We start from the raw sequence: 20,586 nt of genomic DNA, 5'->3' as shown, positions 1-20,586 counted from the left end.
GGAGATTTTTGTAGAAAAGCAGATTTAACAGTTTTTCAGATCACTCTTACGAAGCTATTTCTTCATTTTTCTTCACAAAAAAACATGTAGACGTTCAGGAAGAACTCAGGACGCTCAAAGTGAAGTCGGATCAATGATAGGTATTATGGTTTTGCCAAAAATGCTTTCTGTTCGAGGCCAGAAATTCCAGTCTGTCCCCCTCTGGCTGCTGTCACTGTTCTGGAACATTCTACAGCAGCAGTTAATTCTGTTGATTGCTCTGCTCTGATTGGTCGACCACAAAGCCTTTGATTCTTTGATGTATCTCTCACAGAAAGAGAACCAGACACACACACACACACACACACACACACACACACACACAGGTCACTTTATGTGATTACAGTTACAGACGCACGCACACACACTCCTCCAGATACACATCCTTCACACAAACACACACACACACACTCCTCCAGATTAAATTTTCTAGTTATCTAATATTATCTGTGTGTTTGTGATGATGTACCACATGATAAACATAATAAACATGTTTCTAGTTCTGATTGTTGACTTTATTCTGTTGATGTTTGTGTTGACTTCCTGTTGTTGTTTGTGATCAGGGAGGGAAGATCCCGATCCGGTGGACGGCTCCTGAGGCCATCTCCTACAGGAAGTTCTCGTCAGCCAGCGACGCCTGGAGCTACGGCATCGTCATGTGGGAAGTGATGTCATACGGGGAGCGGCCGTACTGGGAGATGTCCAATCAGGACGTGAGTCATAATAATAATAATAATAATGTTTGTTTGTGACTGGGTCAGGAAAACTCTTCAGAATTGGAAAAAACAACAATAGATGAATCCACAGCTGCAGCTCCGTCCCTGTTGAATCAGAATCAGAAGCCTTTATTGTCATTGCACAGGGTGTATAAAAACACACAGTAACACTTTACAATAACCAGCTAAATGATGTTTATAGATGGTTTATAAACCAATTATTAACCATTTACAAAGTGTTATACATATTTAATCTTTAAATGTTTTAAACCAATTTCTTAAAGGTATATGAATAATTTGAGCCATTTGGTGCACTGGATGGGCCAGATAAGACTGGAATTTGGGCTGTAGGTGAAAGTGGCAGCAATTTTCTGCTACTCATCTTGTCCATAATGTCCATCCTGGTCTCCGGATCGATCCAGTCGATTTTTCAGGGTCGTCAGTCGCTCCTTGATTTCATCCAAAGTTCGGTTTGTGATCACAGTCTGAGTTCTGACAGCTCTGCCCATCGTATCAATCATCTCAGCAGCCTGATGGGGCTTTAGACAGCTGTCACCATTTACTGTGTATCTCCATAAACCAGAGCAAAGCCTAGTCCAATCAGCAGAAAACCTGTTATCAAGGTACGAATAGATAGAGGTCTTCTATATCCTCCACGGAGAGAACCGCCAGGCACACGACTCACCACCTCTCCCACCGTCCATCGTCCTGTCACACTACAAAATAGGTGTTTAGTCTAAAAACCAGATAAAACAGTAAATCTGAGGGAAATGATCTTGCTGCATGGACAGATAATTTACCTTGACAAGATTTATTAGATTAAGATAATTACATCTAGAAATAAGCACGTTGAACACTTAAAATAAGAAATGAACTCTTAAAACAAGATAAATTATCTAAAACTTCCAAATCTAAAGTTTTTTTTTATCTTGGTAAGAAACAAATAATCATCAGGTCACTCTGCTCGGGCCAGTTCATCACTGCTGGCAGCTTTAATTTATCTGGTTTTAAGAGTTAATTTCTTATTTTAGACCACTTATTTGACACCAGCTCATGGAGCTCTCAGCAGCTTCACTCTATTCTTTATGAATGTAAACATAGAAACTCTGCTGCTGGTTCACCTTCTGAGTGAACTTTTCCTCTAGAGGATTTTCTCTGCAGCGTCTCAGTGATGATTCCTGGAGGATGGAGGAGACTTTACTCATGTTGTTTCCACAAATATTCCCCTCACAAGCCTGTGTCTCACCTCCAGCTCCATCTGTTGACTCCTCCATTCAAGTCCTGCTCCGCTGAGTCTATTCTGAGTTTACTTTCCATTAAATCTGTTAAAACTGCTGCCCTCCAACCTGCTCCCTGACTGTTTCCTCACATCACACGCCTACCTCTGAGAGAGACGAGGGCAGAACAGAAACGCTGCTGAGATTCACAGAAAGGATAAAAAGCTGAGAGTGAGGGAGAGGAGCAGAGACTGGAGGTCAGGGGTCACAGGACTCGGTCCGGTGGAGGGGTTACTCTAAAGCTGAGTAACCCCACTACTGATCCTGGGCTGTGGTCAGGGGCCGGAGGAAGCAGATCCATCCCTCTCTCCACTGAGTGTGAAAGCTCCTCATAATCCCTTCAACCCCTCTCTCTCACACACACACACACACACACACACACACACACACATCTACACACTCCTACACATCTCTACACAGACACCGTCTCTCTCTGGTCCAGGGTTTGGGAGGATTTGTGCTGTTTGGGAATTGCTTAGAAGAGCTTTCCAAGGCAAAAGGCCAGCCGAGCCTTAAAGCAGCCGACACTATCTCCTCCTGGTCAGACTCTCTCTGCTCCCGACACACACTCACAGATCTCTGCTGCCATAGACTCAGATATGATATGGAGATCTACAGTATTACTCTCTATCAGCTCAGATAAGAAGAAAAGGGGTTTAGGCTGGTGTGTGATACATGTTGGAAGGCTTTTATGCACGTGTCCAAACCAGATTATCGTTTTGACACATGAATTAAAGTCCAAGTTCAAACCCTCTTTGCACCACACTGCAAAAAGGTGTTTGGTCTAAAAACAAGATAAAAACTCTAAATCTGAGGGAAATGATCTTGCTGCATGGACAGATAATTTGGGAATGGGAATGCTTTATTTTTGGATAGGGACAGTGCACATTAATGAACATTAAAAACATCTCTGTAAACATGCCGGATTATAGCAAAACTGCTAGTTTTGCAAGAAAATAGGTAAAATACAAATAGAGGAGACAACACACACACACACACACACAGACCCAGACAGGATGTAACAATGCAATAAAATGTAATGTTGAAGTTGTCTCAAGTCCAGTTAAGTGTCTCAATTTTGGATGTGATTTGAGCCGTTGTTTTAGTTTTCCTTTAAAAGAAGACTAGGTGGGACATCCCATTAACCTCTAATGTAGCAGCCGTCTTGATCCTCCCTCCTGTCTGTCTACCTGTCTGTCTGTCTGTCTGTCTGTCTGTCTGTCTGTCTGTCTGTCTGTCTGTCTACTTGTCTGTCTGTCTGTCTGTCTGTCTGTCTGTCTGTCTACCTGTCTGTCTGTCTGCCTGTCTGCAGGTGATCCTGTCCATCGAGGAGGGCTACCGGCTGCCGGCCCCGATGGGCTGCCCCGTGGCCCTGCACCAGCTCATGCTGCACTGCTGGCAGAAGGAGAGGAATCATCGGCCCAAGTTCACCGACGTGGTCTCCTTCCTGGACAAGCTGATCCGGAACCCCAGCAGCCTGCTGCCGCTGGTGGAGGACCTCCAGAGGTCAGAGGTCATGCTGTCTTACATGCTTTGAGTGTAAATGCATTGTGAGTTAATCTGAGCCAAGGAAAGAGGAGACTGATTGTTTCTGAGCGTCTCTGAAATCAGAATCAGTGTTAAAGTACTCCAGACGGGTCTCAGGACCTCTTTCTGAACGTCTCAGTCTCAGACAAATTGGATTTTATTTCAAGACCGGTCACCACAACTGTGCGTTTTTGGATTTACTTGTTAATATCGTTACTGTGATTTTACGTAAATCACTACAAAAACCCCATTACAAAAAAACACTAAACAATGAAATCTAAACTAAAACTAAGCATTTTCCATAAAAACTAATTAAAACTACCAAACTCTCACTCTAATAAGTCATTAAAACTAACTGAATTTGAAAACAAAAAATCACAACGAAATTAAAACTAAAACTAATGAAAAATCCAAAACTACTATAACCTTGGTCTCAGCTCGCTGGTATGACAAAAATCAATAACATAGCGGTTGCTACGGAGACAGCCTTACTAGGCCCAGACAGCAGCAGACAGTCAACAGGCGTCTGTGGGAGGTTGGGGGGAAGTAGAGGAATTTATTATCCAGAACAGCCTTGAGTCAGGGCTGTTCAGGAGAGGCCAGATAAGATTGGAGTTTGGGCTGTAGGGCAAAGTGACAGCATACATCTTGTCCATAATGTTCATACTGGTCTCCAGATCAATCTAGTTGCTTTTCCAGTGTGTGTCACTCTGAGAAGTGTGAGCCAGTAACGTCAGAGTTCCACCTCTGAGACATTTTAGAGAATCTGGCATGATGTGACGTTTCCTGTTTGTTTTGTTTTTTTCTCTCAGTCTAGCAGAGTCTCCGGGGGACGACATGGACTACCCCATGTTCATCTCCATCGGTGACTGGCTGGACTCCATCAAGATGAGCCAGTACAAGAGCAACTTCATGGCCGCCGGCTACAACACGCTGGACTCTGTGGCCAGGATGAGTATTGAGTGAGTACTGTTAGAGTTGGGGTTTTTTGCAGAACAGATGAGACCTTCTCTGTTTAGAAATCACAGGCTGCTGAGCAGTTAGCTGTAACCACCTCCCAGAAAAGGATGCCTAACTTACTTCTACACAGAGTTTTATAATGTGAATGTGCAACTATCTGATTGGTCAAAACTGTTTCGGCAGCACCTGGTTTAGACTCGACCCGCCCATTACGTTGGCACACAGGCTGGTCCTAGCCTTTAGGTGCTTCAGCCTCCGGTCACCGCCCCGTGGAAGGAAAAAGCTAACAGAACACTTCTGTATCTTGTCTAGTGTTAGTCAGTGCCTGTCTCCACCTGGGCCCGTTACCTTGTCTAGTGTTTATCAGTGCCTGTCTCCACCTGGGCCCATGACCTTGTCTAGTGTTGGTCAGTGTCTGTCTCCACCTGGGCCCATGACCTTGTCTAGTGTTAGTCAGTGCCTGTCTCCACCTGGGCCCGTTACCTTGTCTAGTGTTTATCAGTGCCTGTCTCCACCTGGGCCCATGACCTTGTCTAGTGTTGGTCAGTGTCTGTCTCCACCTGGGCCCATGACCTTGTCTAGTGTTAGTCAGTGCCTGTCTCCACCTGGGCCCATGACCTTGTCTAGTGTTGGTCAGTGCCTGTCTCCACCTGGGCCCATGACCTTGTCTAGTGTTGGTCAGTGCCTGTCTCCACCTGGGCCCAGCACCTTGTCTAGTGTTGATCAGTGTCTGTCTCCACCTGGGCCCGTTACCTTATCTATTGTTGGTCAGTGCCTCTCTCGACCTGGGCCGGTGGCCTTGGATTGGAGCACAAAGAGTGCTTCAGTTTTTCATCTGCTTGCCCTCAAATAATGTGGTTATGTGCAAAGCTTTATCAGTGTTCAGTAGTCTGTTGATACTCCTTATTTCTGTGTGCTGTGCCTGGCACATAAAATGTGTGTTCCATGCCCCGCCAGATACACCTCTAAGCAGCATTTTACTAAAGGTCATAATGCCGGACCATTGCTAATTTTACAGAAGCACAGACAGAATTATTGCCACTATTAAATAGGAATATCTTTGAAACAGCAGCTGTAGTTTAAAGGGCTTTCAGAATAACCCTGATGATGTCACAGTGATGTCATCAGGGTCGTCTCAGATTCAGCTTCAGTTAACTATAATAACCTTGCAGCAGACAGTGCCAACACCACTCAGAGGCTTTGTGTGTGTGTGTGTTTGTGTGTGTTTGTGTGAATGTGTGTGTGTGTGTGTGTGTGTGTGTGTGTGTTGCCCTCTAGAGATGTGAGGCGTATCGGGGTGGATCTGATCGGCCACCAGAGGCGGATCACCAGCAGCGTCCAGACGCTCCGCCTTCAGATCCTCCACGAACAGGAGAAGGGTTTCCATGTATGAGGACGCCCTTTACCTGGACCTGGACCTCGACCTGGGATGGACCGGCAGACGGACAGGAGGGCAGTGAGGTCTAGACCTTCAGACAGACAGACAGACAGACAGACGGTCTCCAGCCTGTCTGTCCCCTCATACAGGAGGTCAGACAGACCACCACGGCAGACTGGTCCTGGTCTCCCTCACATCCAGTAGGACCAGACTCTCTCCTAATCCTAATCCAGAACACCTGGACCCTGATGGACTCCAGACCGACCCGGTCCTCACTGAGGGGAATGTAATGCCTTGTTGCAGCAACAGTTCTTAGTGTGGAGCAACAATATCTAGAGACGTAGATTAATCTACTCAACCTTCGGACTCTTTTTTTTCTCTCTCGGTTCTCTCTGAGTTTATGTAGCTGCTATCGGGTGTGCAATCGAGAAGTATTTAAAAAATTATCTTTTTTTTGGAGTTTGATAATTCATCCTGGAGGTTTTATTTGCTTTAGTTGACCCTGAATCTCTCTCTCCAGAGATTCTGCTACGCTAATACTTGAAGAAAGACGTGAGAAGTAAAGTTACAGAGATTCCTTGCAACAATATCTAGAGACGTAGATTAATCTACTCAACCTTCTGACTCTTTTTTTCTTGCTCTGAGTTCATGTAGCTGCTATCGGGTGTGCAATCCAAGTATTTAAAGAAGTATTGTTTTATTTTGGAGTTTGATAATTCATCCTGGAGGTTTTATTTGCTTTAGTTGACCCTAAATCTCTCTCCAGAGATTCTGCTACGCTAATACTTGAAGAAAGACGTGAGAAGTAGAGATTTCTTGAATGTTTAAAAGTGTATAGACAATTAATCGATAATTATTATCATAACCTAATATCTATATGTGTGCAGTCCTGTATGTGAAAGATGCCCTAGTAAATCTGGATCTTATTTAAGATGTTTTATTTATTTATTTATTTAAGATTTTTTTATCCAAATCAGCAATATTCAGTATTATGCAGTCGCCTCAGTATCTCAGAGAGACGAAGACTTGTGCAATGAGAGAACTCTTACCGAGGCTCACCATGTTTCTATCGTCACATCTCAGCTTGAACCGGATCCGTTGCCTTCAGATTCAAACCGTACGAGTCTATGAGAGAGTTTTAGCAACAAGTGTGCTCACAGTAATAACCTGATTTATGATTTCTGTTGGATTGTGAATGTCAAACATTGCCTGAAAGTACACAATCTCCACTGTCTTAACATATGAATGTTCACATATAGCCAGGAGACTCAACATGGACTCAACATGGACTCATGTGGTTCTGATCTGGTTCTTCAGAGACTTTCTTCATTATTTTCTTTTTGCCTGCACACACACTAATGCAGAGCACCTCTGGGACAAGTGGATCCAAGATGTCAGAGCGGATCGTCCTGGTTCACTGGATGGATCCTGGTCTCTTCTTACAGTGTGTCATGTTCAGGTGGTGGCAGTATGGGGACCTAGTGATGTGCCAGTGAAGCCTCATCAACCATTTTCATTACTTCCTGAGTCCACTAGATGGAGCTATTGGTTGAAAGAAAAAGGCTTAAGCCAGTGGTTCCCAAACTTTTTTCTGCTGGGCCCCACTTTTGTAAATAAAAAACTGTCAAACTGTCTTTCTCCGTGTTATAAATGAGCCTCATAGTTGGAACATATCAATAACAGAAGGTCGTATTAATTCCTACAGTCTTGTGTGCAGCTTTTTACACTGAGCAACTCCGTACACTAGTTTGTAGGAGAGTTGAGCATTTTCAGGCACAGAAGCTGCTTTAGTAAAACACGACAGTTGACTTCACACTGTCAGAAGCTAATATTTTAGACACACAACACCCTGCGTCTCTCTTCATTACCATCGTTGGTGAAGCCGAGGCCAGATATGCCTCATCAGATTTTATTGTCTTTGTTTTAACACTTGTGACATTTGGTGTAGATTCATCTTCTGATTTTCGTTTACCTGCTGTACTTACACAAACGTTCTCATAATTTGCTAGCTGGCTGTGAAGAAGGAAAATGCATCATTTATATTTAGGCTCACCGCCCCCCTGTCATGACTCCGGCCCCCCTAGGGGGCGCGCCCCCCAGTTTGAACACCACTGGCTTAATCAATGGTAACTGAGTGTGTTTTCAGCTCTTTGTTGAACAGAGAGCGCCATCTAGTGGACTCAGAAAATAAAGACAATGGTTCGTGAAGCTCGTCACTATGGGGACCGGTGTACATAGATGTGAAATGACTGTCTGAACTGTTGGATCTGCAGTAGATGATGTCAAGTTGTCGAGATGTTTGCCATTAAAATCAACATTATTCTTCATTCGCTAAGTCAGTGGTGAGTAGGCAGAGCTGCAGATTATAACTAGCTAGTTGAGTTAGGAGGGGGGGGGCAGCAAAAGTAGCTTAAACCTGGTGGACGGACCTGGTGAGAAGTAGTCGTATAGGTGTGTATGAGCAGGACAGAGAGAGACAGGACATAAACAGCAGCATCATCACTCATCATGTGGCATTCTACATCAACCAGGAACCAACACACACACACACACACACACACACACACCAGGGAGGGGCGCTGGCTGTTTTCTGGTCTGACCGTCCAGTGGGGGGCAAGGCAATGGCCCAGACAGAAGTTGTGTTTCTTCTTCAGGGATCGATATGTTGTCACAAAACCCCAAAAAACAACAACAATCAGTTATCTCTGATGCATGAACTGACACTGAAAAACCCGGAGGACACACACACACACACACACACACACACACACAGACACACACACACACACACACACACACACTAGAATGCCTTACAGTCTGTTCACCATGCCATACAGAATAGACAGAACCGAATTTGGGAAAACCCCTTCAGAAAATGAGGTGGAAGGCATTTTAAAAGTGTTTTCTTGGTTGTTCCTGTAGTATTTTTTTGTGCTGAATCCATTTCTGCTGGATGTCAAGCTGTAAAAGTTACGGTTTAGTCATAATTATTGATTAATTACACTGTAAAAATATTTATAGAAATTACAGTAAAAAATAAAAATTTGCATATTACCATAATAGACACTTTTAATTACCGTAAGTCAAGGAATAGTACAAAACTTTTGAAAATACACAGTTTTACTGTAAAAATATAAAAATGTTCATGTAAAATTAATGGAGAAATACAATATTGTCACAAGGACACAATGACCCTAAAAATAAAGGGACTGCTCAGTCTAAATTACAGTTTTTGCTGATATATTTGCTGGTGAAGTTCTGGCAACCACAGCTGACGGTATTTTACCGTAAATTAAATAGATTTTTTTTTACAGTGTAGCATAATGGTTGATTAATCAACCAATATTATAAATGGCTATAATTTTCCAATTTGTGAATATATAATAAATGGTTGTCTGGTGTCATTGTAAAGGAGCATCCATGGCTTTCATTTAAGACCAAACTTTCTGACAAACACAGAGGTCACATGACCCCTTTAACCAGAAATTACACACATTTTACCACAATTTTCTCCTAAACTCTCTAGTTGATGTGATCCCTGTAGGATCAAGGGACATCAGGGGCCCAAAAACCAACAACTGCAATACTTCATAGACTCTGTCAGTTCAGGAGAAGAATAATATACCCATACTACTTCTTTGTGAGAGGTTATTGTGAGCCTTAAATTAGAAGTCAGTGGCTCAGGCCAGTTCACCTCCATTCATTCTTTGGAGCAGTTGGTCAGAAAGATCCAACTTTGGGCTTCAATGAGTCCATGGATCCTCCTTTACAATGAGACCGTAACTTTTACAGCTTGACATCCAGCAAAAATGGATTCAGCACAAAAAATACTGTAGGAACATCCAAGACTTTTAGCCCAAAATGCCTCCAGAGTTCAGAGTTCTGTCTAGAAACACTTCATGAATTTCCTTCAGTCACAGAACCAGAACGTCAGTCTGACTGGTTCCATGTTCTACTGCTGAGCTTTTCCTTCAGACTGGAAGAGGCCAAGACACACCGGATCACCGGATCACCAGACCTAGAGATCCACAGACCTAGAGATCCACAGATCTAGAGATCTGGGCCTTTTCATTTACAGTTATGCACCCTGGAGTAGAAAAAAGGTGCACACACACACACACACACACACACACACACACACACACACACACACACCAAGGTTATAATAGTTTTGGATTTTCATTAGTTTTATTTTCTAACTTCGTTGTGATTTTTTGTTTTCAAATACAGTTATATTTAGTTAGTTTTTAGAGTGAGTTTGCTAGTTTTAATTTGTTTTTATTTTTTTTGGGAAAATTCGTAGTTTTAGTTTAGTTTTTATTAGTTTTAGTTTATTTTAGAGGTGCAACAATTATTCCATTAATGGAACAATAACCGATTATTAAATGAATCATCACCTATTTAGATAATCTAATAATTGGTTTAATCAGTTTTTTTAAAGGCAATAAGTCCAAATTCTCTGATTTCAGCTTCTTCAATGTGAATATTTCTGGTTTCTTTGTTCCTTTATGACAATAAACTGAATATCTCTTTGGTTTGTGGACAAAACAAGAGATTTGAGGACGTGAAACACTCATTGATATTTTTATACATTTTATTCACCAAACAACTAATCGATACAATAACTGTTTCCTTTATTTCCTTTGTCTGATCCATCTCAGCCCCAATAAGTTTATTAAGTCATAAAACCAGATAGATGAAATAGATTTCATATCAACCAAAAAGGTTTACGGATGAAAAAAGTTGACAAAGACGAAAACGAAGGACATTTTCACGTTAATTTTAGTTAGTTTTAGTTAGTTTGTAACCACAAAATACAGTTTCAGTTAGTTAAAAACTCTTGTTTTTATTTTTATTTCAGTTAACGAAAATGTTTTTTCAATTCTAGTTTTTTGTTAGTTTCCGTTAACTATGATAACCTTGACACACACACACACACACACACACACACACACACGCACAGACACACACGCACACACACACACACACACACACACACACACACACAGAGACAGACTGGCTGGCGGTAACAGGAGAATATCTGATGCTGTTTGTTTAGCATGTTCTACTGCTGAGCAATGTTAGAACGTTCTTTTGTACAAAGTACAAGTATACTTATAATTCTTGTATTTTATTTTTCTATAATTTCCAAAGAGATGTTGTAGATCTTGCACACTGTAAGAGGCAGTTACAGCGAATATTTATTTGCAAATAAAGATGAACAGTTCTGGTGGTTGACTGCTCATTTCATTTTATTTTTCATTTTTAAATCAAAACGGCTCAGACATAAAGGAGGTCACATGATTTAATGTTACAGTAAAGTTATGGAAAAACTGCTTTGTTTCATGTTCAATTAAAGAGTCAAATCTCAGAGTTAAGGTCTACACCCAGCCAAGAAAAAAAATCTAATTTAAGAGAAAAAAATACAAATTTACAAGAAAAGAAATCTCAAATTTAAGAGAAAAAACTCACAAATTTATGAGAGAAAAAATCTCAAATTTAAGAGAATTTACCATCCCAAAAATTACAAATTTAAGAGAGAAAAACCACAAATTTACGATAAAAAATACAAACAAATTTTTGAGGAAAAAGGCAAATTTGAGAGAAAAAATTTACAAACGTACAAGAAAAATAATCTTATACTTATGATCGAAAATTCAAATTTACAATAAAAAACTCAAATTATATGAGAAAAAAATCACAAATTTAGGAGAAAAATATTAATGATATAAATATGAATAAATGTAAATGTAATGTAAACCCATTTCTCTGTTTAGCCTTTAATGTCATTTATTGTTCATGAAGTTGCACAAATCAGTGACCACCAGCAGATGGAGCTGTTGGACCGCCGACCAGATCAGAACCACCTCTCTGTCTATAAACCTCCTTCTTTTCTTCAGGTTCTGGTTCATTTTAATGTCTGGTTCAACTAAAGGTTCATTAGTTTGGACAAATATAATGATAACAACAAAAATAGCTGATAAGAATTTAATTTAAGAGCTGATATCTAGACATTTAACATGGTTTATTCATCATGATTTTGGTTATTACCAAGAAAACCATATAACTCTGTGTCTCCTTAAAAGAAAAAAAGACACAAAATGACCCAAAAAAGACATCATGTAAGATAAGATAAGGTAAGATAAGATAAGATAAGATAAGATAATACCTTACCTTAGTAAGATAAGATAAGGTAAGATAATATAATACCTTACCTTAGTAAGATAAGATAAGATAATATACGATAAGATAAGATAATACCTTACCTTAGTAAAATAAGATAAGGTAAGATAATATACGATAAGATAATACCTTACCTTAGTAAGATAAGATAAGGTAAGATAATATACGATAAGATAATACCTTACCTTAGTAAGATAAGATAAGGTAAGATAATATAAGATAAGATAATACCTTACCTTAGTAAGATAAGATAAGTTAAGATAATATACGATAAGATAATACCTTACCTTAGTAAGATAAGATAAGGTAAGATAAAATAATATAAGATTAGATAATGTAAGGGCATTCCCGGTGGCACACCTGGTAGAGCGCGTACCACAGAGGCAAATATCTTTAAAAAAAAAAAAAAGATAAGATAATACCTTACCTTAGTAAGATAAGATAATGTAATATAAGATAAGGTAGTAGTGGGAGTGGGACCAGAGAGTGTGTCCTGCTGGCAGGTAAGATACGGAAATATAATGTTAGATAATATAAGTTAAGATAGGATAAGATAAGGTAAGGTATAAGGTATAATATAGATGTTGTAGTAGTGGATGTGGGCCTACAGAGACTCTGTCCTGCCGTCAGGTCACCTGGTGTTCCTCAGATATTAATTAATCTCCCATCAGGATAATGATAGGTTAGATAAGGTAATATAATGTTAGATAATGTAATATAAGGTATAAGGTATAAGGTAGTAGTGGGCCTCCAGAGTCTCTGTCCTGCTGGCAGGTCACCTGGTGCTCCTCAGAGCTTAATTAATCTCTCATCAGGATAATGATAAACCTATGAGGATAAGGTAATATAATGTTAGATAATGTAATATAAGGTATAAGGTAGTAGTGGGCCTCCAGAGTCTCTGTCCTGCTGGCAGGTCACCTGGTGCTCCTCAGAGCTTAATTAATCTCTCATCAGGATAATGATAGGTTAGATAAGGTAATATAATGTTAGATAATGTAATATAATATAAGGTATAAGGTATAAGGTATAAGGTATAAGGTATAAGGTGTAAGGTAGTAGTGGGCGTATAGAGTCTCTGTCCTGCTGGCAGGTCACCTGGTGCTCCTCAGAGCTTAATTAATCTTAATAGGATTATGTGAGCCAAGCTGGAGGAGCAGGAGGAGACTCAGCTGGAGACTCTGCAGCAGAAACTGAACCACGGCTCTGTATTGTTTATTGTTTATTGTTTATGATGTTTATAATGATGCACAGTGAGAGGATGCTCTGAGGTTAAATGGTGCAGGGGGCTTGGGTGTAATGGGGCTGCTGGATAAGCTGTCGGGCTGGCTCGGCCTCCGCAAGAAAGAGGTCAACGTTCTGTGTTTGGGACTCGACAACAGCGGCAAAACCACCATCATCAACCAGCTGAAACCCTCCAACGTGAGTCCACTGACAGGTTTATATTAATATAGAACCAGAGACAACTCTAGATCTGATCCTGCTGCATGGACAGATACTTTACCTTGACAAGATTTATTAAATTCAGATTATTAAATCTAGAAATAAGCATGTTGAACACTTAAAATAAGAAATTAACTCTTAAAACCAGATAAATTAAAGCTGCCAGCAGTGATGAACTGGCCCGAGCAGAGTGACCTGATGATTATTTGGTTCTTACCAAGATAAAAAAAACTTTAGATTTAGAAGTGCTACATCATTTATCTTGTTTTAAGAGTTAATTTCAAATTTTTAGGCGTTGAACATGCTTATTTCTAGATTTAGAAGACATAAAATGACTTAAAAAAGACACAAAATTACAAAAAAAAGACACCAATTGACAAAAAAAGACATGAAATTACCCCAAAAAAAGACAAATTGACCAAAAAATACCTTGTTTTAACATGTTGTTTTAAGAGTTAATTTCTTATTTTAAGTGTCCAACATGCTTATTTCTAGATTTAATAACCTGAATTGAATAAATCTTGTCAAGGTAAATTCTCTGTCCATGCAGTAGGATCAGATTTAATGTTTTACCTGGTTTTAGACCTGTTTTACAGCAGTGTGGTGTAGTGAAGCTGGTGAAGCATTCCAAGGACTAATATTATTATTTTATTGGGTTAATTATGATGACGTGGCCTGTCAGAATCTCTTTATTTCACTGCAATCATTCACTGATTGCTTGTTTTCAGCATTCGAGTCATTTAGGCCCACTGTCAGAGGAGTGGAAACATGTTAGTCAGGTAAACCCAGATCATATTTCCTTATTTTATCAACTTGTTGACATACTTTTGCCGTTACTTGTGTGTTTCTGTGTGTTTGTGTATGTGGGTGAATGCAGACACAGGCACAAGAAATAGTCCCAACTATTGGCTTCAACATTGAAAAGTTCAAGAGTTCAAGGTAGCATTCTAAAGATATTTAACATGTTGATTTATTGGTTCTGATAGATTAATAATGTGTGAATAAACTCTCTCTGTCTCTCTGCATGCAGCCTGTCCTTTACAGTCTTTGACATGTCTGGCCAGAGTCGCTATAGGAACCTATGGGAACATTACTACAAGTAGGAGACTCACAAACACACACACACACACAATGTTTTTAGACTAAACACCTTTTTGCGGTGCATCAAATATGAAATATATAAAGATGACTCAGTCTCAGTTGTAACTTCTTGTTGTTGTGTCCTCAGAGAAAGCCACGCCATCATATTTGTGATTGACAGCGGAGACAAACTGAGAATGGTTGTTGCCAAAGAAGAACTAGACACACTTCTAAACCACGAAGGTACTAAAACATTTACTACACAACACAAAGTATCCACTGAATCATAACTGACACATGGTACACATTAACAGTAAAAGACACAACAGGTCATCTCAGTAGATCAGAATATGATAGAAAGTTGATTTATGTCAGTAATTCAATAACACATTCTATAGATCCATTACACAGAATGAAACATTTCGTGTTTTCATTTATTGGAACGTTTATTTATTTATCCATCCGGACGAGAAAAATGAGAAATGACTGAAATGATCAGGAGTCGTTTTAGTGGATGAAACCTGCTGCTGTTGGTTCTCCTTCATGGAAAAACTTATTAAAGAGAATTATCACATTTAAACATTTACATTTACATTTAGTAATTTAACAGACTAATGACAATTCTTTAAGGAGTAGAATCACCGTGTGGTCTAGGAGAGAAGATGCTCTCTGAAGGTCTTCAGGAGGTTTTTAAAGGTAGAGAGGGACGCCCCTGCTCTGGTAGAACTGGTAGTGGTTCCACCAGCGGGGAACAAGAAATGCAAAGAGTCTGGATTGTCTTGGACCAATGGGGGGCAGAGCCAGAACCGTTCATTGGAAGAGCTCAGCAGTCGTGAGGGGCATATGTCTGAATCAGGTTCAGGTAGGTAGGAGCAGTACCGGAGACAACTTTATAGGCAGCATTAGAGATTTGAATTTGATGCTGCAACAGGTAGAAGAGGAGCTCAATGAGCAGCGGAGTGACATGTGACCTTTTTGACTGGTTGTAGACCAGACGCGCCGCCGCGTTCTGGATCATCTGAAGCGGTTTCACTGAGCAGGCTGGCAGGCCTGTCAGGAGGTTTACAGTAGTCAAGTCTAGAGATGACAACAGCTTGTGTCAGGAGTTGAGTGGCATGTTGAGTTAGGTAAGGTCTGATTTTTCTGATGTTGTAAAGTGCAAAGCGGCATGACCGGGTAACTGAGGCGACATGACAGAAAAGGTGAGTTGGTCATCAATCATCATCAAGTTTCGCACCACCTGGTGGGTGAAAGACACAGGGAGTCAATCTTGATGTTGATGTTGTGGTGTATTGTGGGTTTAGCAGGGAGGACCAGCAGGTCAGGAGGAAATGACAAATAGAGCTGAGTGTCATCTGCATAGCAGTGATAGGAAAAGCCATGTGAGCGGATAACCTCACCCAGAGAGGTGGTGTAGATAGCGAATAGCAGGGGTCCCAGCACTGAGCCCTGGGGGACCCCTGTGGAGAGGTGAAGTAGACAACTGTCCATGCCAGGATACTGAATGAGCGTCCTTTGAGGTAGGAATCAAACCAGGACAGAGCCGAGCCAGAGATGCCCATTTTAGAGAGAGTAGAGAGGAGGATGATGGTTAACTGTGTCAAATGCAGCTGACAAGTCAAGCAGAATGAGAACTGAGGACTTTGCTGCTGTTCTTGCTTCTTTTAAGGCTTCTGTCACAGACAACAGAGCAGTTTCTGTTGAGTGACCGCTTTTGAAACCAGATTGATTTGGATCAAGAAGATTGTTCTGTAGGAGGAATTCTGAAAGTTGCCTAGCGACCGCCCGTTCAATAGTTTAGGATCAGAATGGAAGAAGTGAGACAGGACGATAGTTCTCGACTTCAGCAGGGTTGAGAGAGGGTTTCTAGAGAAGAGGTGTTACCTGAGGAGGACAGTGAGGCGTTTAACATATTAAATGTCAACACCAACAACAGATGTTGATCCTCCTCCTGTCTGTCTGTCTCTCTCTCCCACCTGTCTGCCTGTCTGTCTGTCTGTCTGTCTGTCTGTCTCTCTGTCTGTCTGTCTGTCCTCCTGTCCTCCTGTCTGTCTGTCTGTCTGTCTCTCTCTCCCACCTGTCTCTCTGTCTGTCTGTCTGTCTGTCTGTCTGTCTCCAGATATCCGAAGCAGGAAGATCCCCGTCTTGTTCTTTGCTAATAAGATGGATGTTCGAGACGCCGTGTCTTCCGTCAGAGTGTCCCAGATGTTGTCTCTGGAGAACATCAAGGACAAACCCTGGAACATCTGGTAACGGAGATCCCTGTTCTTTAGGAACCACAGGAACGTTTAACATGGTTTATTCATAATGATGCTGGTTATTATCAATAAAACCATGTTAAATGTCTAGATATCAGCTCTTACATTGAACTCTTATCAGATATTTTTGTTGTTATCATTATATTTGTCCAAACTAATGAACCCTTGTACTAGAAAATGTCCTCTGGGTAAATAGTGAAAGGGCCACTACTGCCGGTGTGTGTACACTATGATGAGATTCTTCAGAGATTTATAACAATTAATACTAGTAATGTTATGATACTATATAATATACAAGGAGCACACCTACAACAAGCATTCCTTTACAAGTATTTATTTATCCAGCAACCTATGACCTTTGACCTCAACATGTGTGTGTGTGTGTGTGTGTGTGTCTGGTTCTCTCTTTCTGTGAGAGATACATCAAAGCATCAAAGCGTGGGGTCGACCAATCAGAGCAGAGCAATCAACAGAATTAACTGCAGCTGTAGAATCTTCTGGCACAGTGAAAGCAGCCAGAGGTTGGCAGAGTGAAATTTCTGTCCTCGAACAGAAAGCATTTTTGGCAAAACCGTAATACCTATCATTGATCCGACTTCACTTTGAGCATCCTGAGTTCTTCCTGAACGTCTACATATGGTTTATTTTTTTAAAAAGAAAAAATAGCTTTGTTAGAGCGATCTAAAAAAACTGTTACATCTGCCTTTGTCAGAAATCTTCCTGCGTTTTTAATATGGGAGCCAATGAGGCTGTTGGTGGTGTTGGTGGATCATCTGTGCGTCCTACGTCCAAACTATAACTCTGACAGCTTTACCAGAGGATTGTGAGGGAGAAGACTCATTTTCCTACGTTTCTATGTATAAATTATTTCTGTAGAGTGGAATTTGCGGCCTGGAGCGCAGTTTTAAAATGTATTTTTTGACAGTTTTTTTCTCTCCCTCTACACTCTGAGTGATGATGTCACACACTCTGACACGAACATTCCGTGCAATACACACCCATTATAATCTCAGAATTTCTCCAAAAATGATCATGGTCATTGAACAGGGATTGATAAAAAACTATATGACCTATCGAAACGTGGATTAATACACCGATACACAAGACTTGTGTCTACTGTTTAAAGTGTAAATGGAGTCTCTAGGTGAAATTATGCTGGAGAAGTAGACGTTTAAAAATCTCCAATGATTGTTCTTTTTCGCTCAATTTTTGTCGGCCGTCCCATTCACTTCAATGCAAAATTTTGCACAGTTTTTCGCGACTTACGTCGCAAAAAAATCGTATTCCGTAGAGAAAAGTAATAGCACACCGATCCCGATCAAACCACACGTTTTGATGTATAATTAGTGTTTGAGTAGTAGCGGGACGAAATTGCGTCCGGAAGAGGAATAAGAAGAAATCCACAGTATAACAGTAGTGCAGCACTGGTCCCTACAGATATTGCTGGATGGGACCAGTAGAGTGTTTTGTTCTTGGAATAAATGGATCCAAACCTTCTTGTTTCCCCAATCAGCAACATTTTTCTCTTCCAGAGTTCCAGATTAAAGTCTTAGAGAGGATGAAGAGCTGACTTGTTTACTTCCTGAGTGCAACATGTTTCAGGTTAAACGTTGTTGGAGGACGTTCTTTATTCCTTCAGCAGGTTCTCCGGGTTCTCCTCCTCTGCAGCCTGTTGATCAGGAGACAGATGGAGACGGATTAACAACAGATTTAAACTTCAGGATCCGAGAAAAGTCTGGAGAAAGTTAACGTGTTCCTCCAAGAGATTAACCTGGAAACATGTTGTTGTTTTACAGCGCCAGCAACGCTATTAAAGGAGAAGGTCTGCAGGAAGGACTGGACTGGCTGCAAGGTAACTACGGCAGGTCATAACAGGTCATAACAGGTCACAACAGGTCATAACAGGTCATAAACATAACAGCTATTAAAGGAGAAGGTCTGCAGGAAGGACTGTACTGGCTGCAAGGTAACTACGACAGGTCATAACAGGTCATAACAGGTCACAACAGGTCATAACAGGTCACTGCAGGTCATAACAGGTCATAAACATAACAGCTATTAAAGGAGAAGGTCTGCAGGAAGGACTGGACTGGCTGCAAGGTAACTACTACAGCTCATAACAGGTCATAACAGGTCACAACAGGTCATAACAGGTCACTGCAGGTCATAACAGGTCACAACAGGTCATAACAGGTCACTGCAGGTCATAACTGGTCATAAACATAACAGCTATTAAAGGAGAAGGTCTGCAGGAAGGACTCGACTGGCTGCAAGGTAACTACTACAGCTCATAACAGGTCATAACAGGTCACAACGGGTCATAAGAGGTCACTGCAGGTCATAACAGGTCATAACAGGTCACAACAGGTCACAACAGGTCATAACAGGGAGATAAATGAGGAAGAAAGGACTGTTAGAAGGTGTATGGGCTGAAATATATATATATATATATATATATATATATATATACTGTGTATATATATATATATTCTGTATATATATATAAATAAATAGACTGTATATATATATATATATATATATATATACATATATATATATATACAGTATATTTATTTATATATATATACTGTATATATATATAAATAAATATACTGTATATATATATATATTTCAGGCCGTTGATGTGTTTGTCTGGAGTTGACTGTTCTACTGTTGACATCTTCTTCTTCTTCTTCTTCTTCTTCTTTTCTTCCCTCAGAACAAATTGCACAGTAAGTAAAGTTCTGTTGTAACGTGTCGACATGGAAAGTGATTGTGGAGGCTGCGTTGATTATTATTATTATCATTGTTGTTGTTATTGTTGTTATTATTATTACTTTTATTATTATTGTTATTGTTATTGTTATTGTTATTATTGTCTGGGATTAAATGAGATAAAAGAAGAGTTTGTGATTGTTGTCAACATTAAAGATAATAATCATGAATATTGAATTACATTTACAGCAGTTTAAACAGCTCCAACCAAGTAGTGAGTCATATAGACGACACTGTTCAGAGACAACATTTACATATTATATGTATATACTTACATATATATATATATACATATATATATATGTATATATATATATATATATATATATGTGTATATATATATATATATATATATGATTCTAATGTATTGACCGGCTCCTGTATATTACGACCCATCAAACCCCTAAAATCTGTTTTTATTATTGTATTTGTATTGTTTTGTGCATCATTTCATTCTTGAATTTTAAATCAGTTCCATTTCTTTAGGAAAGTCTAACCTGTTTCCATAAATAATAAACATATCGTGTTGTTGTTGTTGTGTGTTTTCAGATCGTATCAGAACAACGAACACATGAGAGAATGAAACGTGATGAAGATCTGATCACCGATCACTCTGATGTTTTAGGCCTTAAATACTTCATACTTCACACTATTATACTACGACTTTCTCACCATGTTTCTATCAGAGAAAATCTGATTATAGTTTATTTATTTATTGATTTGTATATTTATCTAAAGCGCCCACTGATAGTCAGACTGATAAAAGGTCTAAAACCAGATCAAACAGTAAATCTGAGGGTTCATTTATTATTTTAAGGACAATTTTTCCTGTTTTTCTGACAATTTTTTTGTTTTTCTGACGATTTTTTTTCAGTTTTTTTATTACATCTAGAAATAAGCATGTTGGATGCTTAAAATAAGAAATTAAGTCTTAAAACCAGATAAATGAT

At 39.9% G+C, this 20,586-nt stretch overlaps 2 protein-coding genes across 2 annotated transcripts in view; both read left to right on the top strand.

Moving 5' to 3' along the window:
- LOC131978772 (ephrin type-A receptor 6-like) overlaps nt 1-9,863 on the top strand; it is a 248,571-nt gene extending 238,708 nt beyond the window's left edge. The window contains exons 14-17 of the mRNA XM_059342527.1: nt 603-752; nt 3,345-3,538; nt 4,372-4,521; nt 5,798-9,863. Coding sequence (XP_059198510.1) covers nt 603-752; nt 3,345-3,538; nt 4,372-4,521; nt 5,798-5,912 — 609 coding nt within the window. The 3' untranslated portion in view covers nt 5,913-9,863. The remainder of the gene's footprint in view (nt 1-602; nt 753-3,344; nt 3,539-4,371; nt 4,522-5,797) is intronic.
- A 3,516-nt stretch (nt 9,864-13,379) lies between these two features.
- LOC131978776 (ADP-ribosylation factor-like protein 6) lies at nt 13,380-20,586 on the top strand. The gene is made up of 8 exons (XM_059342536.1): nt 13,380-13,502; nt 14,401-14,462; nt 14,554-14,622; nt 14,752-14,846; nt 16,723-16,852; nt 18,658-18,713; nt 19,581-19,593; nt 20,186-20,586. Exons 1-8 carry the CDS (start codon nt 13,380-13,382, stop codon nt 20,217-20,219), a joined length of 582 nt encoding a protein of 193 aa, XP_059198519.1. The 3' UTR covers nt 20,220-20,586.

Source organism: Centropristis striata, chromosome 10 (genome assembly GCF_030273125.1).
Source record: "Centropristis striata isolate RG_2023a ecotype Rhode Island chromosome 10, C.striata_1.0, whole genome shotgun sequence".
In the NCBI taxonomy this organism is placed as follows: Eukaryota; Metazoa; Chordata; class Actinopteri; order Perciformes; family Serranidae; genus Centropristis; species Centropristis striata.
The sequence above is the reverse complement of the archived record's forward strand: the minus strand, read 5'-3'. Positions and strand labels throughout refer to the sequence as shown.